At 42.3% G+C, this 20,177-nt stretch overlaps 1 protein-coding gene and 3 pseudogenes across 9 annotated transcripts in view; all 4 read right to left on the reverse strand.

The window, feature by feature from the left end:
- Window positions 1-20,177, reverse strand: part of LOC118112000 (protocadherin alpha-C2) — a 169,813-nt gene that overhangs the window by 42,073 nt on the left and 107,563 nt on the right. Inside the window, exon 1 of one of the 9 annotated variants that reach the window (XM_047340521.1) lies at window positions 3,415-6,436. The exons of the other annotated variants lie outside the window; for them this stretch is intronic. Coding sequence (XP_047196477.1) covers window positions 3,415-5,793 — 2,379 coding nt within the window. The 5' untranslated portion in view covers window positions 5,794-6,436. Of the gene's footprint in view, window positions 1-3,414; window positions 6,437-20,177 lie in introns of those variants that run through there. 9 annotated transcript variants of the gene reach the window in all.
- On the reverse strand, window positions 12-3,407 carry LOC124852074 (annotated as a pseudogene).
- On the reverse strand, window positions 7,005-9,874 carry LOC124852100 (annotated as a pseudogene).
- On the reverse strand, window positions 14,498-20,024 carry LOC124852101 (annotated as a pseudogene).

The raw sequence follows: 20,177 nt of genomic DNA on the forward strand, positions 1-20,177 counted from the left end.
CAGTGGAGATCTCAACTCACCTTATCTTTATTTGGTAAAGTCTGAGTCATGGTATAAGTGTCTCCTCCATTAATACTGATAAGCTCTGCATCTGCAGGTGGAAACGGTGCGGGGAAAACCACTACGTCACTCTTGAGCGTGTCTGAGCTGAAGCAGACGTCATACTGCTGAGTAGCTTTAGAGTAAGACCAGCTCCCGTCAGGGTGGGTGGTGATCATTGGGGCGCTGTACCTGCTGAAACTGCTGTCTGTCCTGTGGCATTTGACAGCTATTAAAGTGATGAGGCTCAGCAGGAAGATGACTGACACCGAGACGATGCCGATCAGCAGATACAGATTTAAATCAGAGAAGCCATCGTCCTTTGTGGGCACATGTCTGAACTGAGTCTGGATGTCAGCTGTGCTCTCAACCACCACCACATCTATAGACACAGTAGCTGACAGGGAGGGTTCTCCGTTATCAGAAACCAGCACCACCAAGGTGTGAGTTTTCAGGTCATTGTCACTCATTCTCCTCTTAGTCCTGATTTCCCCGGTGCTGGTTCCGATCCGGAAGAGGTTGTTTCCTTTGGGCTCAGAGAGGTGATAAGAAAGCAGCGCGTTGTATCCAGAGTCTGCGTCTACAGCCCTGATCTTTGCCACAAAGTATCCCGCTTCTGCAGAATAGGGGATGCTCTCACTGTTAACGGAGCCGTGCTCAGAATATGGAGAAAGAACCGTAGGACTGTTGTCATTCTCATCCAGGATAAAAACGTTCACAGTCACGTTGCTGCTGAGCGGAGGAACACCAGAGTCTGTGGCCTGAACTTTAAACTGAAACGTTTTCAACTCCTCGAAGTTAAAGGCCTGCAGACTGATATTCTCCAGTTTCTGAGTTGATGTTTACAATAGATGAAATTGGAATATTTTTGAGAGTTATCTAACAACCTGTAAGTCAGCTTTGCATTACTGTCCGAATCAGGATCAGAAGCATTTATCGTATAAATAATGGATCCTGTTGGACTGTTTTCTTTGACATAAATTTTTATCACAGGCTCCATGAAACGAGGTGCGTTGTCATTGACATCAGAAACATGAACAGTAATGACCCTGGTGCTGGACAGAGGTGGAATTCCTTCGTCTGCAGCTGTAATGGTGACATTGTAAAGAGAAGTGTTTTCTCTGTCCAATGGTCCATCTACTACTAATGAATAGTCATTTTTGTAGTTGGACTTGAGTTTAAACGGAACAGAGCCCTCTACCTTACAGTTAACTACACCATTGTTTCCTCCATCTGTATCACTCACTGTGAGAAAGCAACTATTGTCCCCAGCTCTGCGTCTTCTTTTACAGGCGTCATCAGTGACGTCACTGATATATCTGGGGCATTGTCATTCACATCAATTATCTCTATCAATAATTTAGCATGTGCGCTACGAGGAACTGTGCCTTGGTCAATCGCTTGAACTCTGACCTCATAAGCAGGAGTCTCTTCATAATCTAATGTTCCCTTCACAGTAATTTCTCCAGTTTCTGAATTTAGATCAAACATTTTTGATGGATCAATATTACCTCGTTTGATCAAAGAATACAGGATCTTACTGTTCATGCCCTCGTCTGCATCGGTTGCATTTAACTTAATAACAAGTGAACCGGGAGACGCGTTTTCTTTGACACGCACTTTATAAAGAGATTTACTGAAAGTTGGTGTATTGTCATTGACATCTGTAACATTAACAGTTAACTGCAAAGTCCCTGATCTCGGAGGTCTGCCTCCATCTACAGCCGTCAGGACAAGTTTAATTACCGACTGTTTCTCTCGATCCAAAGCTTTCTGCAGCACTAACTCAGCGGACACTCCGTGTTCTCCACCGCTTTGCACATCCAGAGAGAAATATTCATTTTGACTCAGCTTGTATGTCTTTACCGTGTTGCTGCCAATATCTGCATCTACTGCGACTGGGAGGAGATATTGCTCTCCCGGTGACAGTAATTCAGAAATGTGAAGTGAATGCGTTTTTTCAATAAAAGAAGGCGAGTTATCATTTACGTCAAGAATATTGACTTCAATGCGGTGTATATTCATTGGATTGTTTAAAGCAGCTTGTATTTTGATGGAGCATTTTACCACATTAGGACAAAGCTCTTCTCGGTCTATTCTCTCGTCGACAAAGAGGTTTCCGGTCCGCAAATTCACGTCAAAATATTTCTTACTGTAACTCGAAACAATACGCAGATCTCTGGCCTCCAGTTCCTGCAAGTTGATGTTTAAATCCTTTGCAATATTTCCCACTACGGTGCCTTTGTTCACCTCCTCGGAAATCGAGTAGGAAAACTGCGAGGCGGACGAGTCACAAAGACAAAGCAGCGCAACGATATGAATCCAGGCGAATCCCTTTTGTCGTCGCACATACATCGTTGATGCAGAGAAAATAATATAATCCAGTAGCTCGTGTATTCACTGTCCAGGCATTTCCATCAAAAGCTGTGTTATTCTGTTGTAGCTCCTTCCCTTGTGGCACCAACACGACCGTGTGTCTAATAAACTGTTGGCCGATGACGATTTTATTTTACCGTGCACAGAGGAGGAGTTTTAGACACACGGAAACATTCATATCCATGGTCTCCAGCGACATCATGTGGCAAATGATGAATATTTACTCCTCACAACTGTAAAGTAATTTTCAATAATATTCTTAATATAATACACCGTTCATTTTAGTCTAAATTCCAAAACAATTATTAAAAATGTATCACAAATACCAAAGTTAAAATATACATGTTGCCATATCCCTCAAGTGATTGATATTTAAATAATCCAGTGAACTTGTGGAAGATAAAAAACAATGTATCTGGGGGTGGGGACGAACGAAAAACGATGCATCCCCTCGTCCTATTCATACAATTCAACTTTAAAGTTGTATAAACAAATACTTCGGATATTAACAAAGTTGTTATTTATTCAAAGTACGTCATTTCAAAGAAAGACGACGCACAGACCACATTTGAAACGCTTCCTTCAGCACCACGGAGAGCGCCGTTTTATCACTTCTTGCTAAAAAACTCAGGAAATGTTTTCTGAAAATGTTAAAACGATGTTTCAAGGAGATATAACCGAAACCACCGACTGCAAATTCAGCACCATTACATGCGCCGTCTCAATACAAGTTAAGAATTGCTCGGCCAAGTTAACGTACAACGATGTGTGTTCAAACAGCGCTATAATTTCAATTTATCCAGATTCCATAGGTTTTCAAATGACTTTTTTAACTGTGCCACATTGTCAAATAAAGACAGAACCTGGTCTTTTCAATCGTTTGTATACATTTCTGGCCTGTAGCTTCATTATGATTTGCTCGCCTGCATATCAAACAATGCGATAATCTCAGTCAAAGCAATTCTATTTTTCAAGAATTCACAACAATGTGTAACTCACCTTCTCTTTGTTCGGTAAAGTCTGAGTCATGGTATAAGGGTCTCCTCCGTTAATACTGATCAGTTCCGCATCTGCAGGCGGAAACGGTGCGGGGAACACCACTACGTCACTCTTGAGAGTGTCTGAGCTGAAACAGACGTCATACTGCTGAGTAGCATTAGAGTAAGACCAGCTTCCGTCAGGGTGGGTGGTGATCATTGGGGCGCTGTACCTGCTGAAACTGCTGTCTGACCTGTGGCATTTGACAGCTATTAAAGTGATGAGGCTCAGCAGAAAGATGACTGACACCGACACGATCCCGATCAGCAGATACAGGTTTAAATCAGAGAAGCCATCGTCCTTTGTGGGCACATGTCTGAACTGAGTCTGGATGTCAGCTGTGCTCTCAACCACCACCACATCTATAGACACAGTAGCTGACAGGGAGGGTTCTCCGTTATCAGAAACCAGCACCACCAAGGGGTGAGTTTTCAGGTCATTGTCACTCATTCTCCTCTTAGTCCTGATTTCCCCGGTGCTGGTTCCGATCCGGAAGAGGTTGTTTCCTTTGGGCTCAGAGAGGTGATAAGAAAGCAGCGCGTTGTATCCAGAGTCTGCGTCTACAGCCCTGATCTTTGCCACAAAGTATCCCGCTTCAGCAGAATAGGGGATGCTCTCACTGTTAACGGAGCCGTGCTCAGAGTATGGAGAAAGAACCGTAGGACTGTTGTCATTCTCATCCAGGATAAAAACGTTCACAGTCACGTTGCTGCTGAGCGGAGGAACACCAGAGTCTGTGGCCTGAACTTTAAACTGAAACGTTTTCAACTCCTCGAAGTTAAAGGCCTGCAGACTGATTATATCTCCTGTCTCTGAGTTGATGTTTACAATAGATGAAATTGGAATATTTTTTTGAGAATTATCTAACAACCTGTAAGTCATTTTTGCATTACTGTCCAAATCAGGATCAGAAGCATTTATCGTATAAATAATGGACCCTGTTGGACTGTTTTCTTTCACATAAATTTGTATCACAGGCTCCATGAAACGAGGTGCGTTGTCATTGACATCAGAAACATGAACAGTAATGACCCTGGTGCTGGACAGAGGTGGAATTCCTTCGTCTGCAGCTGTAATGGTGACATTGTAAAGAGAAGTGTTTTCTCTGTCCAATGGTCCATCTACTACTAATGAATAGTCATTTTTGTAGTTGGACTTGAGTTTAAACGGAACAGAGCCCTCTACCTTACAGTTAACTACACCATTGTTTCCTCCATCTGTATCACTCACTGTGAGAAAAGCAACTATTGTCCCCAGCTCTGCGTCTTCTTTTACAGGCGTCATCAGTGACGTCACTAATATCTCTGGGGCATTGTCATTCACATCAATTATCTCTATCAATAATTTGGCATGTGCGCTACGAGGAACTGTGCCTTGATCCATCGCTTGAACTCTGACCTCATAAGCAGGAGTCTCTTCATAATCTAATGTTCCCTTCACAGTAATTTCTCCAGTTTCTGAATTTAAATCAAAAATACTTGATGGATCAACGTTACCTCGCCTGAGAAAGGAATACAGGATCTTACTGTTCATGCCCTCGTCTGCATCGGTTGCATTTAACTTAATTATTAGTGAACCGGGTGACGCGTTTTCTTTGACACGCACCTTGTAAAGAGATTTACTGAAAGTTGGTATGTTATCATTGACGTCTATTATATTAACAATTAATTGTAATGAACCTGTTCGTGGTGGTCTGCCTCCATCTACAGCCGTCAGGACAAGTTTAATTACCGACTGTTTCTCTCGATCCAAAGCTTTCTGCAGCACTAACTCAGCGGACACTCCGTGTTCTCCACCGCTTTGCACATCCAGAGAGAAATGTTCATTTTGACTCAGCTTGTACGTCTTCACTGAGTTGCCGCCGATGTCTGCATCTACTGCTATGGGGAGAAAATATCGCTCTCCCATCAACGATGATTCAGAAATATTCAAAAAATACGTGTTTTCAATAAAAGCAGGTGGGTTGTCGTTTACATCCAAAACATTGATCTCGACGCGGTGTGCAGTCATGGGGTTGTTTAAAACAGCTTGTATTTTCAACAAGCATTTTTCCACATTAGGACAAAGCTCTTCTCGGTCTATTCTCTCGTCGACAAAGATGTTTCCGGTCCGCAAATTCACGTCAAAATATTTCTTACTGTAACTCGAAACAATACGCAGATCTCTGGCCACCAGTTCCTGCAGGTTAACGTTTAAATCCTTTGCGATATTCCCCACTACAGTGCCTTTGTTCACCTCCTCGGAAATCGAGTAGGATAACTGCGAGGCGGTCCAGTCACAAAGACAAAAGAACGTTACGACGTGAATCCAGATGAGCTCACTTTCTCGTCGGATATACATTGTCGATACAACATAAGAACTGAGCCCAGTCGATCATGTATCCTCAGCAGTGATATGTCCACCCAAAGCTAGATTGTTGTGGCGAAGCTCCTGCCCTGCTCGTCACGGCACCTCCCGTGGGTGTACTAAGGCTGATGACGATTTCTTGTTTTCCTCAGCAGGGAGGAGTTTTGGACATACACGCACACATTCATGGTTACGGTCTCCTGCGACCTCATGCGGTGAATGATGGGAAATGAAATACAACCCAGTGTGTAACACATGGTCATCTCATTCAAAACTTTATGAAAGACAGAAATTATTAGATGTACCTTTTGAATATTTGATGTGACAACCACTAGTGGATGGAAAAGCTAAACACTTTAGTGGCTGAACGAGTAATTGTAAAGTACAAATACTCCAACATACCCAGAAATAAGATTACAATGAAATGTAATACCATACTTTACATTGCCCATTTTAGGAATGAGGCATAAATTAAAGAGATCATGTTTTTTTCCAGCATGGTAACGAAACCACATACAACCATCAGTAAGTCTAGCACCATGGACAGCGCATTTTCACTTCATTCAGTTTAAGAAGGCATTGCGAACTTCAGCAGAGTTAAACCTGTTTCATATGAGGTTACAAGCTCAGCACCAATGCAATCACTGTTTCAGTTCAGACAAAACCATGTTGAATTCTTGTAATCACTACTAGAATGTTGCCAACATGAATAAAATAATAATGTTTTTCAGCTGAAAGACACAAAGGCAGCGTTCTCCCCGGCAGAGAGTAATATCAAAATACTGACTATGAACAAGTTCAATCCTCCCAAAGCACCATAACCATTTTACTTTTAAAAAGTTGATACGTGGAATCTTGCTCAAAACCGCCGGAGGTAGATTTACACGTCGTCAATTGGGAAAGGGCTAGAAATTGTTATACTTGTGATCCAGCAAACAATATAAAACATTTAGATTCCTTAAAGTACACACATACTGTCATGAAAAGTTAGATTAGTTGATGCAACAAGTGCAATAGATTGTCAGACTGATAGTATTTATTTGCCTAATTTATGATGTTATTGGATTTCTGCTGTATTGCTTAAAATAATAAGCAGTTAGGAAATCTTGTGTTTTTGTCATTGTTACATTTTCCAAGCATCCAGCACAAATTGCCTACCTTGTCTTTGTTGGGCAAAGTCTGAGTCCTGTTGAACGTGTTCCTCATTAATACTGATCAGTTCCATCTACAGGCGGAAACTGTGGAGAAAACCACGGCGTCACTCTGAGCGTGTCTGAGCTGAAGCAGACGTCATACTGCTGAGTAGCATTAGAGTAAGACCAGCTCCCGTCAGGGTGGGTGGTGATCATTGGGGCGCTGTACCTGCTGAAACTGCTGTCTGTCCTGTGGCATTTGACAGCTATTAAAGTGATGAGGCTGAGCAGAAAGATGACTGACACCGACACGATCCCGATCAGCAAATACAGGTTTAAATCAGAGAAGCCATCATCCTTTGTGGGCACATGTCTGAACTGAGTCTGGATGTCAGCTGTGCTCTCGACAACCACCACATCTATAGACACAGTAGCTGACAGGGAGGGTTCTCCGTTATCAGAAACCAGCACCACCAAGGGGTGAGTTTTCAGGTCATTGTCACTCATTCTCCTCTTAGTCCTGATTTCCCCGGTGCTGGTTCCGATTCGGAAGAGGTTGTTTCCTTTGGGCTCAGAGAGGTGATAAGAAAGCAGCGCGTTGTATCCAGAGTCTGCGTCTACAGCCCTGATCTTTGCCACAAAGTATCCCGCTTCTGCAGAATAGGGGATGCTCTCACTGTTAACGGAGCCGTGCTCAGAATATGGAGAAAGAACCGTAGGACTGTTGTCATTCTCATCCAGGATAAAAACGTTCACAGTCACGTTGCTGCTGAGCGGAGGAACACCAGAGTCTGTGGCCTGAACTTTAAACTGAAACGTTTTCAACTCCTCGAAGTTAAAGGCCTGCAAACTGATTATATCTCCTGTTTCTGAGTTGATGTTTACAATCGATGAAATTGGAATATTTTTTTGAGAGTTATCTAACAACCTGTAAGTCAACTTTGCATTACTGTCCAAATCAGGATCAGAAGCATTTATTGTATAAATAATGGATCCTGTTGGACTGTTTTCTTTCACGTAAATTTTATCACAGGCTCCATGAAACGAGGTGCGTTGTCATTGACATCAGAAACATGAACAGTAATGACCCTGGTGCTGGACAGAGATGGAATTCCTTCGTCTACAGCTGTAATGGTGACATTGTAAAGAGAAGTGTTTTCTCTGTCCAATGGTCCATCTACTACTAATGAATAGTCATTTTTGTAGTTGGACTTGAGTTTAAACGGCACAGAGCCCTCTCACAGTTAACTACACCATTGTTTCCCCATCTGTATCACTCACTGTGAGAAAAGCAACTACTGTCCCCAGCTCTGCGTCTTCTTTCAGGCGTCATCAGTGACGTCACTAATATCTCTGGGGCATTGTCATTCACATCAATTATCTCTATCAATAATTTGGCAAGTGTGCTACGAGGAACAGGACCTTGATCCATAGCTTGTACTCTGACCTCATAAGCAGGAGTCTCCTCATAATCTAATGTTCCTTCACAGTAATTTCTCCAGTTTCTGAATTTAGATCAAAAATACTTGATGGATCAACGTTACCTCGTTTGATCAAAGAATACAGGATCTTACTGTTCATGCCCTCGTCTGCATCGGTTGCATTTAACTTAATTACAAGTGAACCAGGAGACGCGTTTTCTTTGACACGCACTTTATAAAGAGATTTACTGAAAGTGGGTATGTTATCATTGACGTCGATTACATTAACAATTAATTCTATAGATCCGGATCTAGGCGGTCTGCCTCCATCTACGACCGTCAGGACAAGTTTAATTACCGACTCTTTCTCTCGATCCAAAGCTTTCTGCAGCACTAACTCAGCGGACACTCCGTGTTCTCCACCGCTTTGCACATCCAGAGAGAAATGTTTTTGACTCAGCGTGTACGTCTTTACTGAATTCCCACCGGTGTCTGCATCTACTGCTGGGGAGAAGATATCGCTCTCCCGTCAATGATGATTCATAAATATTCAAATAATACGTGTTTTCAATAAAAGCAGGTGGGTTGTCGTTTACATCCAAAACATTGATCTCTACGCGGTGTGCAGTCATGGGGTTGTTTAAAACAGCTTGTATTTTCAACAAGCATTTTTCCACATTAGGACAAAGCTCTTCTCGGTCTATTCTCTCGTCGACAAAGATGTTTCCGGTCCGCAAATTCACGTCAAAATATTTCTTACTGTAACTCGAAACAATACGCAGATCTCTGGCCACCAGTTCCTGCAGGTTAACGTTTAAATCCTTTGCGATATTCCCCACTACAGTGCCTTTGTTCACCTCCTCGGAAATCGAGTAGGATAACTGCGAGGCGGTCCAGTCACAAAGACAAAAGAACGTTACGACGTGAATCCAGATGAGATCACTTTCTCGTCGGATATACATTGCTGATACAACATAAGAACTTAGCCCAGTCGATCATGTATCCTCAGCAGTGATATGTCCACCCAAAGCTAGATTGTTGTGGCGAAGCTCCTGCCCTGCTCGTCACGGCACCTTCCGTGGGTGTACTAAGGCTGATGACGATTTCTTGTTTTCCTCAGCAGGGAGGAGTTTTGGACGTAAACGCACACATTCATGGTTACGGTCTCCTGCGACCTCATGCGGTGAATGATGGGAAATGAAATACAACCCAGCGTGTAACACATGGTCATCTCATTCCAAACTTTATGAATGACAGAAATTATTAGGTTTACCTTTTGAATATTTGATGTGACAACCACTAGTGGATGGAAAAGCTAAACACTTTAGTGGCTGAACGAGTAATTGTAAAGTACAAATACTCCAACATACCCAGAAATAAGATTACAATGAAATGTAATACCATACTTTACATTGCCCATTTTAGGAATGAGGCATAAATTAAAGAGATCATGTTTTTTTCCAGCATGGTAACGAAACCACATACAACCATCAGTAAGTCTAGCACCATGGACAGCGCATTTTCACTTCATTCAGTTTGAAGGCATTGCGAAACCTTCCAGCTTAGTTAAACCTGTTTCATATGAGGTTACAAGCTCAGCACCAATGCAATCACTGTTTCAGTTCAGACAAAACCATGTTGAATTCTTGTAATCACTACTAGAATGTTGCCAACATGAATAAAATAATAATGTTTTTCAGCTGAAAGACACAAAGGCAGCGTTCTCCCCGGCAGAGAGTAATATCAAAATACTGACTATGAACAAGTTCAATCCTCCCAAAGCACCATAACCATTTTACTTTTAAAAAGTTGATACGTGGAATCTTGCTCAAAACCGCCGGAGGTAGATTTACACGTCGTCAATTGGGAAAGGGCTAGAAATTGTTATACTTGTGATCCAGCAAACAATATAAAACATTTAGATTCCTTAAAGTACACACATACTGTCATGAAAAGTTAGATTAGTTGATGCAACAAGTGCAATAGATTGTCAGACTGATAGTATTTATTTGCCTAATTTATGATGTTATTGGATTTCTGCTGTATTGCTTAAAATAATAAGCAGTTAGGAAATCTTGTGTTTTTGTCATTGTTACATTTTCCAAGCATCCAGCACAAATTGCCTACCTTGTCTTTGTTGGGCAAAGTCTGAGTCCTGTTGAACGTGTCTCCCTCATTAATACTGATCAGTTCCGCATCTACAGGCGGAAACTGTGCAGGGAAAACCACGACGTCACTCTTGAGCGTGTCTGAGCTGAAGCAGACGTCATACTGCTGAGTAGCATTAGAGTAAGACCAGCTCCCGTCAGGGTGGGTGGTGATCATTGGGGCGCTGTACCTGCTGAAACTGCTGTCTGTCCTGTGGCATTTGACAGCTATTAAAGTGATGAGGCTGAGCAGAAAGATGACTGACACCGACACGATCCCGATCAGCAAATACAGGTTTAAATCAGAGAAGCCATCATCCTTTGTGGGCACATGTCTGAACTGAGTCTGGATGTCAGCTGTGCTCTCGACAACCACCACATCTATAGACACAGTAGCTGACAGGGAGGGTTCTCCGTTATCAGAAACCAGCACCACCAAGGGGTGAGTTTTCAGGTCATTGTCACTCATTCTCCTCTTAGTCCTGATTTCCCCGGTGCTGGTTCCGATTCGGAAGAGGTTGTTTCCTTTGGGCTCAGAGAGGTGATAAGAAAGCAGCGCGTTGTATCCAGAGTCTGCGTCTACAGCCCTGATCTTTGCCACAAAGTATCCCGCTTCTGCAGAATAGGGATGCGCTCACTGTTAACGGAGCCGTGCTCAGAATATGGAGAAAGAACCGTAGGACTGTTGTCATTCTCATCCAGGATAAAAACGTTCACAGTCACGTTGCTGCTGAGCGGAGGAACACCAGAGTCTGTGGCCTGAACTTTAAACTGAAACGTTTTCAACTCCTCGAAGTTAAAGGCCTGCAAACTGATTATATCTCCTGTTTCTGAGTTGATGTTTACAATCGATGAAATTGAAATATTTTTGAGAGTTATCTAACAACCTGTAAGTCAACTTTGCATTACTGTCCAAATCAGGATCAGAAGCATTTATTGTATAAATAATGGACCCTGTTGGACTGTTTTCTTTCACGTAAATTTTTATCACAGGCTCCATGAAACGAGGTGCGTTGTCATTGACATCAGAAACATGAACAGTAATGACCCTGGTGCTGGACAGAGATGGAATTCCTTCGTCTACAGCTGTAATGGTGACATTGTAAAGAGAAGTGTTTCTCTGTCCAATGGTCCATCTACTACTAATGAATAGTCATTTTTGTAGTTGGACTTGAGTTTAAACGGCACAGAGCCCTCTACCTTACAGTTAACTACACCATTGTTTCCTCCATCTGTATCACTCACTGTGAGAAAAGCAACTACTGTCCCCAGCTCTGCGTCTTCTTTACAGGCGTCATCAGTGACGTCACTAATATCTCTGGGGCATTGTCATTCACATCAATTATCTCTATCAATAATTTGGCAAGTGTGCTACGAGAGACAGGACCTTGATCCATAGCTTGTACTCTGACCTCATAAGCAGGAGTCTCCTCATAATCTAATGTTCCCTTCACAGTAATTTCTCCAGTTTCTGAATTTAGATCAAATACTTGATGGATCAACGTTACCTCGTTTGATCAAAGAATACAGGATCTTACTGTTCATGCCCTCGTCTGCATCGGTTGCATTTAACTTAATTACAAGTGAACCGGGAGACGCATTTTCTTTTACACGCACTTTATAAAGAGATTTACTGAAAGTTGGTATGTTATCATTGACGTCTATTACATTAACAATTAATTCTATAGATCCGGATCTAGGCGGTCTTCCTCCATCTACAGCCGTCAGGACAAGTTTAATTACCGACTGTTTCTCTCGATCCAAAGCTTTCTGCAGCACTAACTCAGCGGACACTCCGTGTTCTCCACCGCTTTGCACATCAAGAGAGAAATGTTCATTTTGACTCAGCTTGTACGTCTTTACTGAATTCCCACCGATGTCTGCATCTACTGCTATGGGGAGAAGATATCGCTCTCCCGTCAATGATGATTCATAAATATTGAAATAATACGTGTTTTCAATAAAGGCAGGTGGGTTGTCGTTTACATCCAAAACATTGATCTCGACGCGGTGTGCAGTCATGGGGTTGTTTAAAACAGCTTGTATTTTCAACAAGCATTTTTCCACATTAGGACAAAGCTCTTCTCGGTCTATTCTCTCGTCGACAAAGATGTTTCCGGTCCGCAAATTCACGTCAAAATATTTCTTACTGTAACTCGAAACAATACGCAGATCTCTGGCCTCCAGTTCCTGCAGGTTAACGTTTAAATCCTTTGCGATATTCCCCACTACAGTGCCTTTGTTCACCTCCTCCAGAAATCGAGTAGGATAACTGCGAGGCGGTCCAGTCACAAAGACAAAAGAACGTTACGACGTGAATCCAGATGAGCTCACTTTCTCGTCGGATATACATTGCTGATACAACATAAGAACTGAGCCCAGTCGATCATTTATCCTCAGCAGTGATATTTCCACCCAAAGCTAGATTGTTGTGGCGAAGCTCCTGCCCTGCTCGTCACGGCACCTTCCGTGGGTGTACTAAGGCTGATGACGATTTCTTTTTTCCTCAGCAGGGAGGAGTTTTGGACGTAAACGCACACATTCATGGTTACGGTCTCCTGCGACCTCATGCGGTGAATGATGGGAAATGAAATACAACCCAGCGTGTAACACATGGTCATCTCATTCCAAACTTTATGAATGACAGAAATTATTAGGTTTACCTTTTGAATATTTAATGTGACAACCACTAGTGGATAGAAAAGCTAAACACTTTAGTGGCTGAACGAGTAATTGTAAAGTACAAATACTCCAACATATACCAGAAATAAGATTACAATGAAATTTAATACCATACTTTACATTGCCCATTTTAGGAATGAGGCATAAATTAAAGAGATCATGTTTTTTTCCAGCATGGTAACGAAACCACATACAACCATCAGTAAGTCTAGCACCATGGACAGCGAATTTTCACTGCATTCAGTTTGAAGAGACTTTCAAAACCTCAGCTTAGTTAAACCTGTTTCATATGAGGTTACAAGCTCAGCACCAATGCAATCACTGTTTCAGTTCAGACAAAACCAAGTTGAATTCTTGTAATCACTACTAGAATGTTGCCAACATGAATAAAATAATCATGTTTTTCAGCTGAAAGACACAAACGCAGGGTTCTCCCCGGCAGAGAGTAATATCAAAATACTGACTATGAACAAGTTCAATCCTCCCAAAGCACCATAACCATTTTACTTTTAAAAAGTTGATACGGGGAATCTTGCTCAAAACCGCCGGAGGTAGATTTACACGTCAATAATTGGAAAGGGCTAGAAATTGTTATACTTGTGATCCAGCAAACAATATAAAACATTTAGATTCCTTAAAGTACACACATACTGTCATGAAAAGTTAGATTAGTTGATGCAACAAGTGCAATAGATTGTCAGACTGATAGTATTTCTTTTCCAATTAATGATGTTATTTGATTTCTGCTGTATTGCTTAAAATAATAAGCAGTTAGGAAATCTTGTGTTTTTGTCATTGTTACATTTTCCAAGCATCCAGCACAAATTGCCTACCTTGTCTTTGTTGGGCAAAGTCTGAGTCCTGTTGAACGTGTCTCCCTCATTAATACTGATCAGCTCTGCATCTACAGGCGGAAACTGTGCGGGGAAAACCACGACGTCACTCTTGAGCGTGTCTGAGCTGAAGCAGACGTCATACTGCTGAGTAGCATTAGAGTAAGACCAGCTCCCGTCAGGGTGGGTGGTGATCATTGGGGCGCTGTACCTGTGAAACTGCTGTCTGTCCTGTGGCATTTGACAGCTATTAAAGTGATGAGGCTCAGCAGAAAGATGACTGACACCGACACAATCCCGATCAGCAGATACAGGTTTAAATCAGAGAAGCCATCGTCCTTTGTGGGCACATGTCTGAACTGAGTCTGGATGTCAGCTGTGCTCTCAACCACCACCCATCTATAGACACAGTAGCTGATAGGGAGGGTTCTCCGTTATCAGAAACCAGCACCACCAAGGGGTGAGTTTTCAGGCATTGTCACTCATTCTCCTCTTAGTCCTGATTTCCCGGTGCTGGTTCCGATCCGGAAGAGGTTGTTTCCTTTGGGCTCAGAGAGGTGATAAGAAAGCAGCGCGTTGTATCCAGAGTCTGCGTCTACAGCCCTGATCTTTGCCACAAAGTATCCGCTTCAGCAGAATAGGGATGCTCTCACTGTTAACGGAGCCGTGCTCAGAGTACGGAGAAAGAACCGTAGGACTGTTGTCATTCTCATCCAGGATAAAAACGTTCACAGTCACGTTGCTGCTGAGCGGAGGAACACCAGAGTCTGTGGCCTGAACTTTAAACTGAAACGTTTTTAACTCCTCGAAGTTAAAAGCCTGCAGACTGATTATATCTCCTGTCTCTGAGTTGATATTTACAATAGATGAAATTGGAATATTTTTTTGAGAGTTATCTAACAACCTGTAAGTCAGCTTTGCATTACTGTCCAAATCAGGATCAGAAGCATTTATCGTATAAATAATGGATCCTGTTGGACTGTTTTCACATAAATTTTTATCACAGGCTCCATGAAACGAGGTGCGTTGTCATTGACATCAGAAACATGAACAGTAATGACCCTGGTGCTGGACAGAGGTGGAATTCCTTCGTCTGCAGCTGTAATGGTGACATTGTAAAGAGAAGTGTTTTCTCTGTCCAATGGTCCATCTACTACTAATGAATAGTCATTTTTGTAGTTGGACTTGAGTTTAAAAGGAACAGAGCCCTCTACCTTACAGTTAACTACACCATTGTTTCCTCCATCTGTATCACTCACTGTGAGAAAAGCAACTATTGTCCCCAGCTCTGCGTCTTCTTTTACAGGCGTCATCAGTGACGTCACTGATATCTCTGGGACATTGTCATTCACATCAATTATCTCTATCAATAATTTAGCATGTGCGCTACGAGGAGAGGTGCCTTGATCCATCGCTTGAACTCGGACCTCATAAGCAGGAGTCTCCTCATAATCTAATGTTCCCTTCACAGTAATTTCTCCAGTTTCTGTATTTAGATCAAAAATACTTGATGGATCAACGTTACCTCGTTTGATCAAAGAATACAGGATCTTACTGTTCATGCCCTCGTCTGCATCGGTTGCATTTAACTTAATTACAAGTGAACCGGGATTCGCGTTTTTACACGCACTTTATAAAGAGATTTACTGAAAGTTGGTATGTTATCATTGGCGTCTATTACATTAACAATCAATTGTATAGATCCGGATCTAGGCGGTCTGCCTCCGTCAACAGCCGTCAGGACAAGTTTAATTACCGACTGTTTCTCTCGATCCAAAGGTTTCTGCAGCACTAACTCAGCGGACACTCCGTGTTCTCCACCGCTTTGCACATCCAGAGAGAAATGTTCATTTTGACTCAGCTTGTACGTCTTCACTGAATTCCCACCGATGTCTGCATCTACTGCTATGGGGAGAAGATATCGCTCTGCTGTCAACGATGATTCAGAAATATTCAAATAATACGTGTTTTCAATAAAAGCAGGTGGGTTGTCGTTTACATCCAAAACATTGATCTCTACGCGGTGTGCAGTCATGGGGTTGTTTAAAACAGCTTGTATTTTCAACAAGCATTTTTCCACATTTGAACAAAGCTCTTCTCGGTCTATTCTCTCGTCGACAAAGATGTTTCCGGTCCGCAAATTCACGTCAAAATATTTCTTACTGTAACTCGAAACAATGCGCAGATCTCTGGCCACCAGTTCCTGCAGGTTAACGTTTAAATCCTTTGCGATATTCCCACTACAGTGCCTTTGTTCACCTCCTCGGAAATCGAGTAGGATAACTGCGAGGCGGTCCAGTCACAAAGACAAAAGAACGTTACGACGTGAATCCAGATGAGCTCACTTTCTCGTCGGATATACATTGCTGATACAACATAAGAACTGAGCCCAGTCGATCATTTATCCTCAGCAGTGATATTTCCACCCAAAGCTAGATTGTTGTGGCGAAGCTCCTGCCCTGCTCGTCACGGCACCTTCCGTGGGTGTACTAAGGCTGATGACGATTTTTTTCCTCAGCAGGGAGGAGTTTTGGACGTAAACGCACACATTCATGGTTACGGTCTCCTGCGACCTCATGCGGTGAATGATGGTAAAATACAACGTGTAACACATGGTCATCTCATTCCAAACTTTATGAATGACAGAAATTATTTAGAGGTTTACCTTTTGAATATTTGATGTGACAACCACTAGTGGATGGAAAAGCTAAACACTTTAGTGGCTGAACGAGTAATTGTAAAGTACAAATACTCCAACATACCCAGAAATAAGATTACAATGAAATGTAATACCATACTTTACATTGCCCATTTTAGGAATGAGGCATAAATTAAAGAGATCACGTTTTTTCCAGCATGGTAACGAAACCACATACAACCATCAGTAAGTCTAGCACCATGGACAGCGCATTTTCACTTCATTCATTTTTAGAAGGCATTGCGAACTTCAGCAGAGTTAAACCTGTTTCATATGAGGTTACAAGCTCAGCACCAATGCAATCACTGTTTCAGTTCAGACAAAACCATGTTGAATTCTTGTAATCACTACTAGAATGTTGCCAACATGAATAAAATAATAATGTTTTTCAGCTGAAAGACACAAAGGCAGCGTTCTCCCGGCAGAGAGTAATATCAAAATACTGACTATGAACAAGTTCAATCCTCCCAAAGCACCATAACCATTTTACTTTTTTAAAAAGTTGATACGTGGAATCTTGCTCAAAACCGCTGGAGGTAGATTTACATCGTCAATTGGGAAAGGGCTAGAAATTGTTATACTTGTGATCCAGCAAACAATATAAAACATTTAGATTCCTTAAAGTACACACATACTGTCATGAAAAGTTAGATTAGTTGATGCAACAAGTGCAATAGATTGTCAGACTGATAGTATTTATTTGCCTAATTTATGATGTTATTGGATTTCTGCTGTATTGCTTAAAATAATAAGCAGTTAGGAAATCTTGTGTTTTTGTCATTGTTACATTTTCCAAGCATCCAGCACAAATTCTACCTTGTCTTTGTTGGGCAAAGTCTGAGTCCTGTTGAACGTGTCTCTCATTAATACTGATCAGTTCCGCATCTACAGGCGGAAACTGTGCAGGGAAAACCACGACGTCACTCTTGAGCGTGTCTGAGCTGAAGCAGACGTCATACTGCTGAGTAGCATTAGAGTAAGACCAGCTCCCGTCAGGGTGGGTGGTGATCATTGGGGCGCTGTACCTGCTGAAACTGCTGTCTGTCCTGTGGCATTTGACAGCTATTAAAGTGATGAGGCTGAGCAGAAAGATGACTGACACCGACACGATCCCGATCAGCAAATACAGGTTTAAATCAGAGAAGCCATCGTCCTTTGTGGGCACATGTCTGAACTGAGTCTGGATGTCAGCTGTGCTCTCGACCACCACCACATCTATAGACACAGTAGCTGACAGGGAGGGTTCTCCGTTATCAGAAACCAGCACCACCAAGGGGTGAGTTTTCAGGTCATTGTCACTCATTCTCCTCTTAGTCCTGATTTCCCGGTGCTGGTTCCGATTCGGAAGAGGTTGTTTCCTTTGGGTCAAGAGGTGATAAGAAAGCAGCGCGTTGGATCCAGAGTCTGCGTCTACAGCCCTGATCTTTGCCACAAAGTATCCGCTTCTGCAGAATAGGGATGCTCTCACTGTTAACGGAGCCGTGCTCAGAATATGGAGAAAGAACCGTAGGACTGTTGTCATTCTCATCCAGGATAAAAACGTTCACAGTCACGTTGCTGCTGAGCGGAGGAACACCAGAGTCTGTGGCCTGAACTTTAAACTGAAACGTTTTCAACTCCTCGAAGTTAAAGGCCTGCAAACTGATTATATCTCCTGTTTCTGAGTTGATGTTTACAATCGATGAAATTGGAATATTTTTTGAGAGTTATCTAACAACCTGTAAGTCAACTTTGCATTACTGTCCAAATCAGGATCAGAAGCATTTATTGTATAAATAATGGACCCTGTTGGACTGTTTTTCACGTAAATTTTTATCACAGGCTCCATGAAACGAGGTGCGTTGTCATTGACATCAGAAACATGAACAGTAATGACCCTGGTGCTGGACAGAGATGGAATTCCTTCGTTACAGCTGTAATGGTGACATTGTAAAGAGAAGTGTTTTTCTCTGTCCAATGGTCCATCTACTACTAATGAATAGTCATTTTTGTAGTTGGACTTGAGTTTAAACGGCACAGAGCCCTCTACCTTACAGTTAACTACACCATTGTTTCCTCCATCTGTATCACTCACTGTGAGAAAAGCAACTACTGTCCCCAGCTCTGCTCTTTTACAGGCGTCATCAGTGACGTCACTAATATCTCTGGGGCATTGTCATTCACATCAATTATCTCTATCAATAATTAGGCGGTGCTACAAGGAACAGGACCTTGATCCATAGCTTGTACTCTGACCTCATAAGCAGGAGTCTCCTCATAATCTAATGTTCCCTTCACAGTAATTTCTCCAGTTTCTGAATTTAGATCAAAAATACTTGATGGATCAACGTTACCTCGTTTGATCAAAGAATACAGGATCTTACTGTTCATGCCCTCGTCTGCATCGGTTGCATTTAACTTAATTACAAGTGAACCAGGAGACGCGTTTTCTTTGACACGCACTTTATAAAGAGATTTACTGAAAGTGGATGTTATCATTGACGTCGATTACATTAACAATTAATTCTATAGATCCGGATCTAGGCGGTCTGCCTCCATCTACGACCGTCAGGACAAGTTTAATTACCGACTCTTTCTCTCGATCCAAGCTTTCTGCAGCACTAACTCAGCGGACACTCCGTGTTCTCCACCGCTTTGCACATCCAGAGAGAAATGTTCATTTTGACTCAGCGTGTACGTCTTTACTGAATTCCCACCGGTGTCTGCATCTACTGCTATGGGGAGAAGATATCGTCTCCCGTCAATGATGATTCATAAATATTCAAATAATACGTGTTTTCAATAAAAGCAGGTGGGTTGTCGTTTACATCCAAAACATTGATCTCTACGCGGTGTGCAGTCATGGGGTTGTTTAAAACAGCTTGTATTTTCAACAAGCATTTTTCCACATTAGGACAAAGCTCTTCTCGGTCTATTCTCTCGTCGACAAAGATGTTTCCGGTCCGCAAATTCACGTCAAAATATTTCTTACTGTAACTCGAAACAATACGCAGATCTCTGGCCACCAGTTCCTGCAGGTTAACGTTTAAATCCTTTGCGATATTCCCCACTACAGTGCCTTTGTTCACCTCCTCGGAAATCGAGTAGGATAACTGCGAGGCGGTCCAGTCACAAAGACAAAAGAACGTTACGACGTGAATCCAGATGAGCTCACTTTCTCGTCGGATATACATTGCTGATACAACATAAGAACTGAGCCCAGTCGATCATTTATCCTCAGCAGTGATATTTCCACCCAAAGCTAGATTGTTGTGGCGAAGCTCCTGCCCTGCTCGTCACGGCACCTTCCGTGGGTGTACTAAGGCTGATGACGATTTCTTTTTTCCTCAGCAGGAGGAGTTTTGGACGTAAACGCACACATTCATGGTTACGGTCTCCTGCGACCTCATGCGGTGAATGATGGGAAATGAAATACAACCCAGCGTGTAACACATGGTCATCTCATTCCAAACTTTATGAATGAC

The sequence above is a fragment of the Hippoglossus stenolepis genome, chromosome 7 (genome assembly GCF_022539355.2).
Source record: "Hippoglossus stenolepis isolate QCI-W04-F060 chromosome 7, HSTE1.2, whole genome shotgun sequence".
Lineage (NCBI taxonomy): Eukaryota > Metazoa > Chordata > Actinopteri > Pleuronectiformes > Pleuronectidae > Hippoglossus > Hippoglossus stenolepis.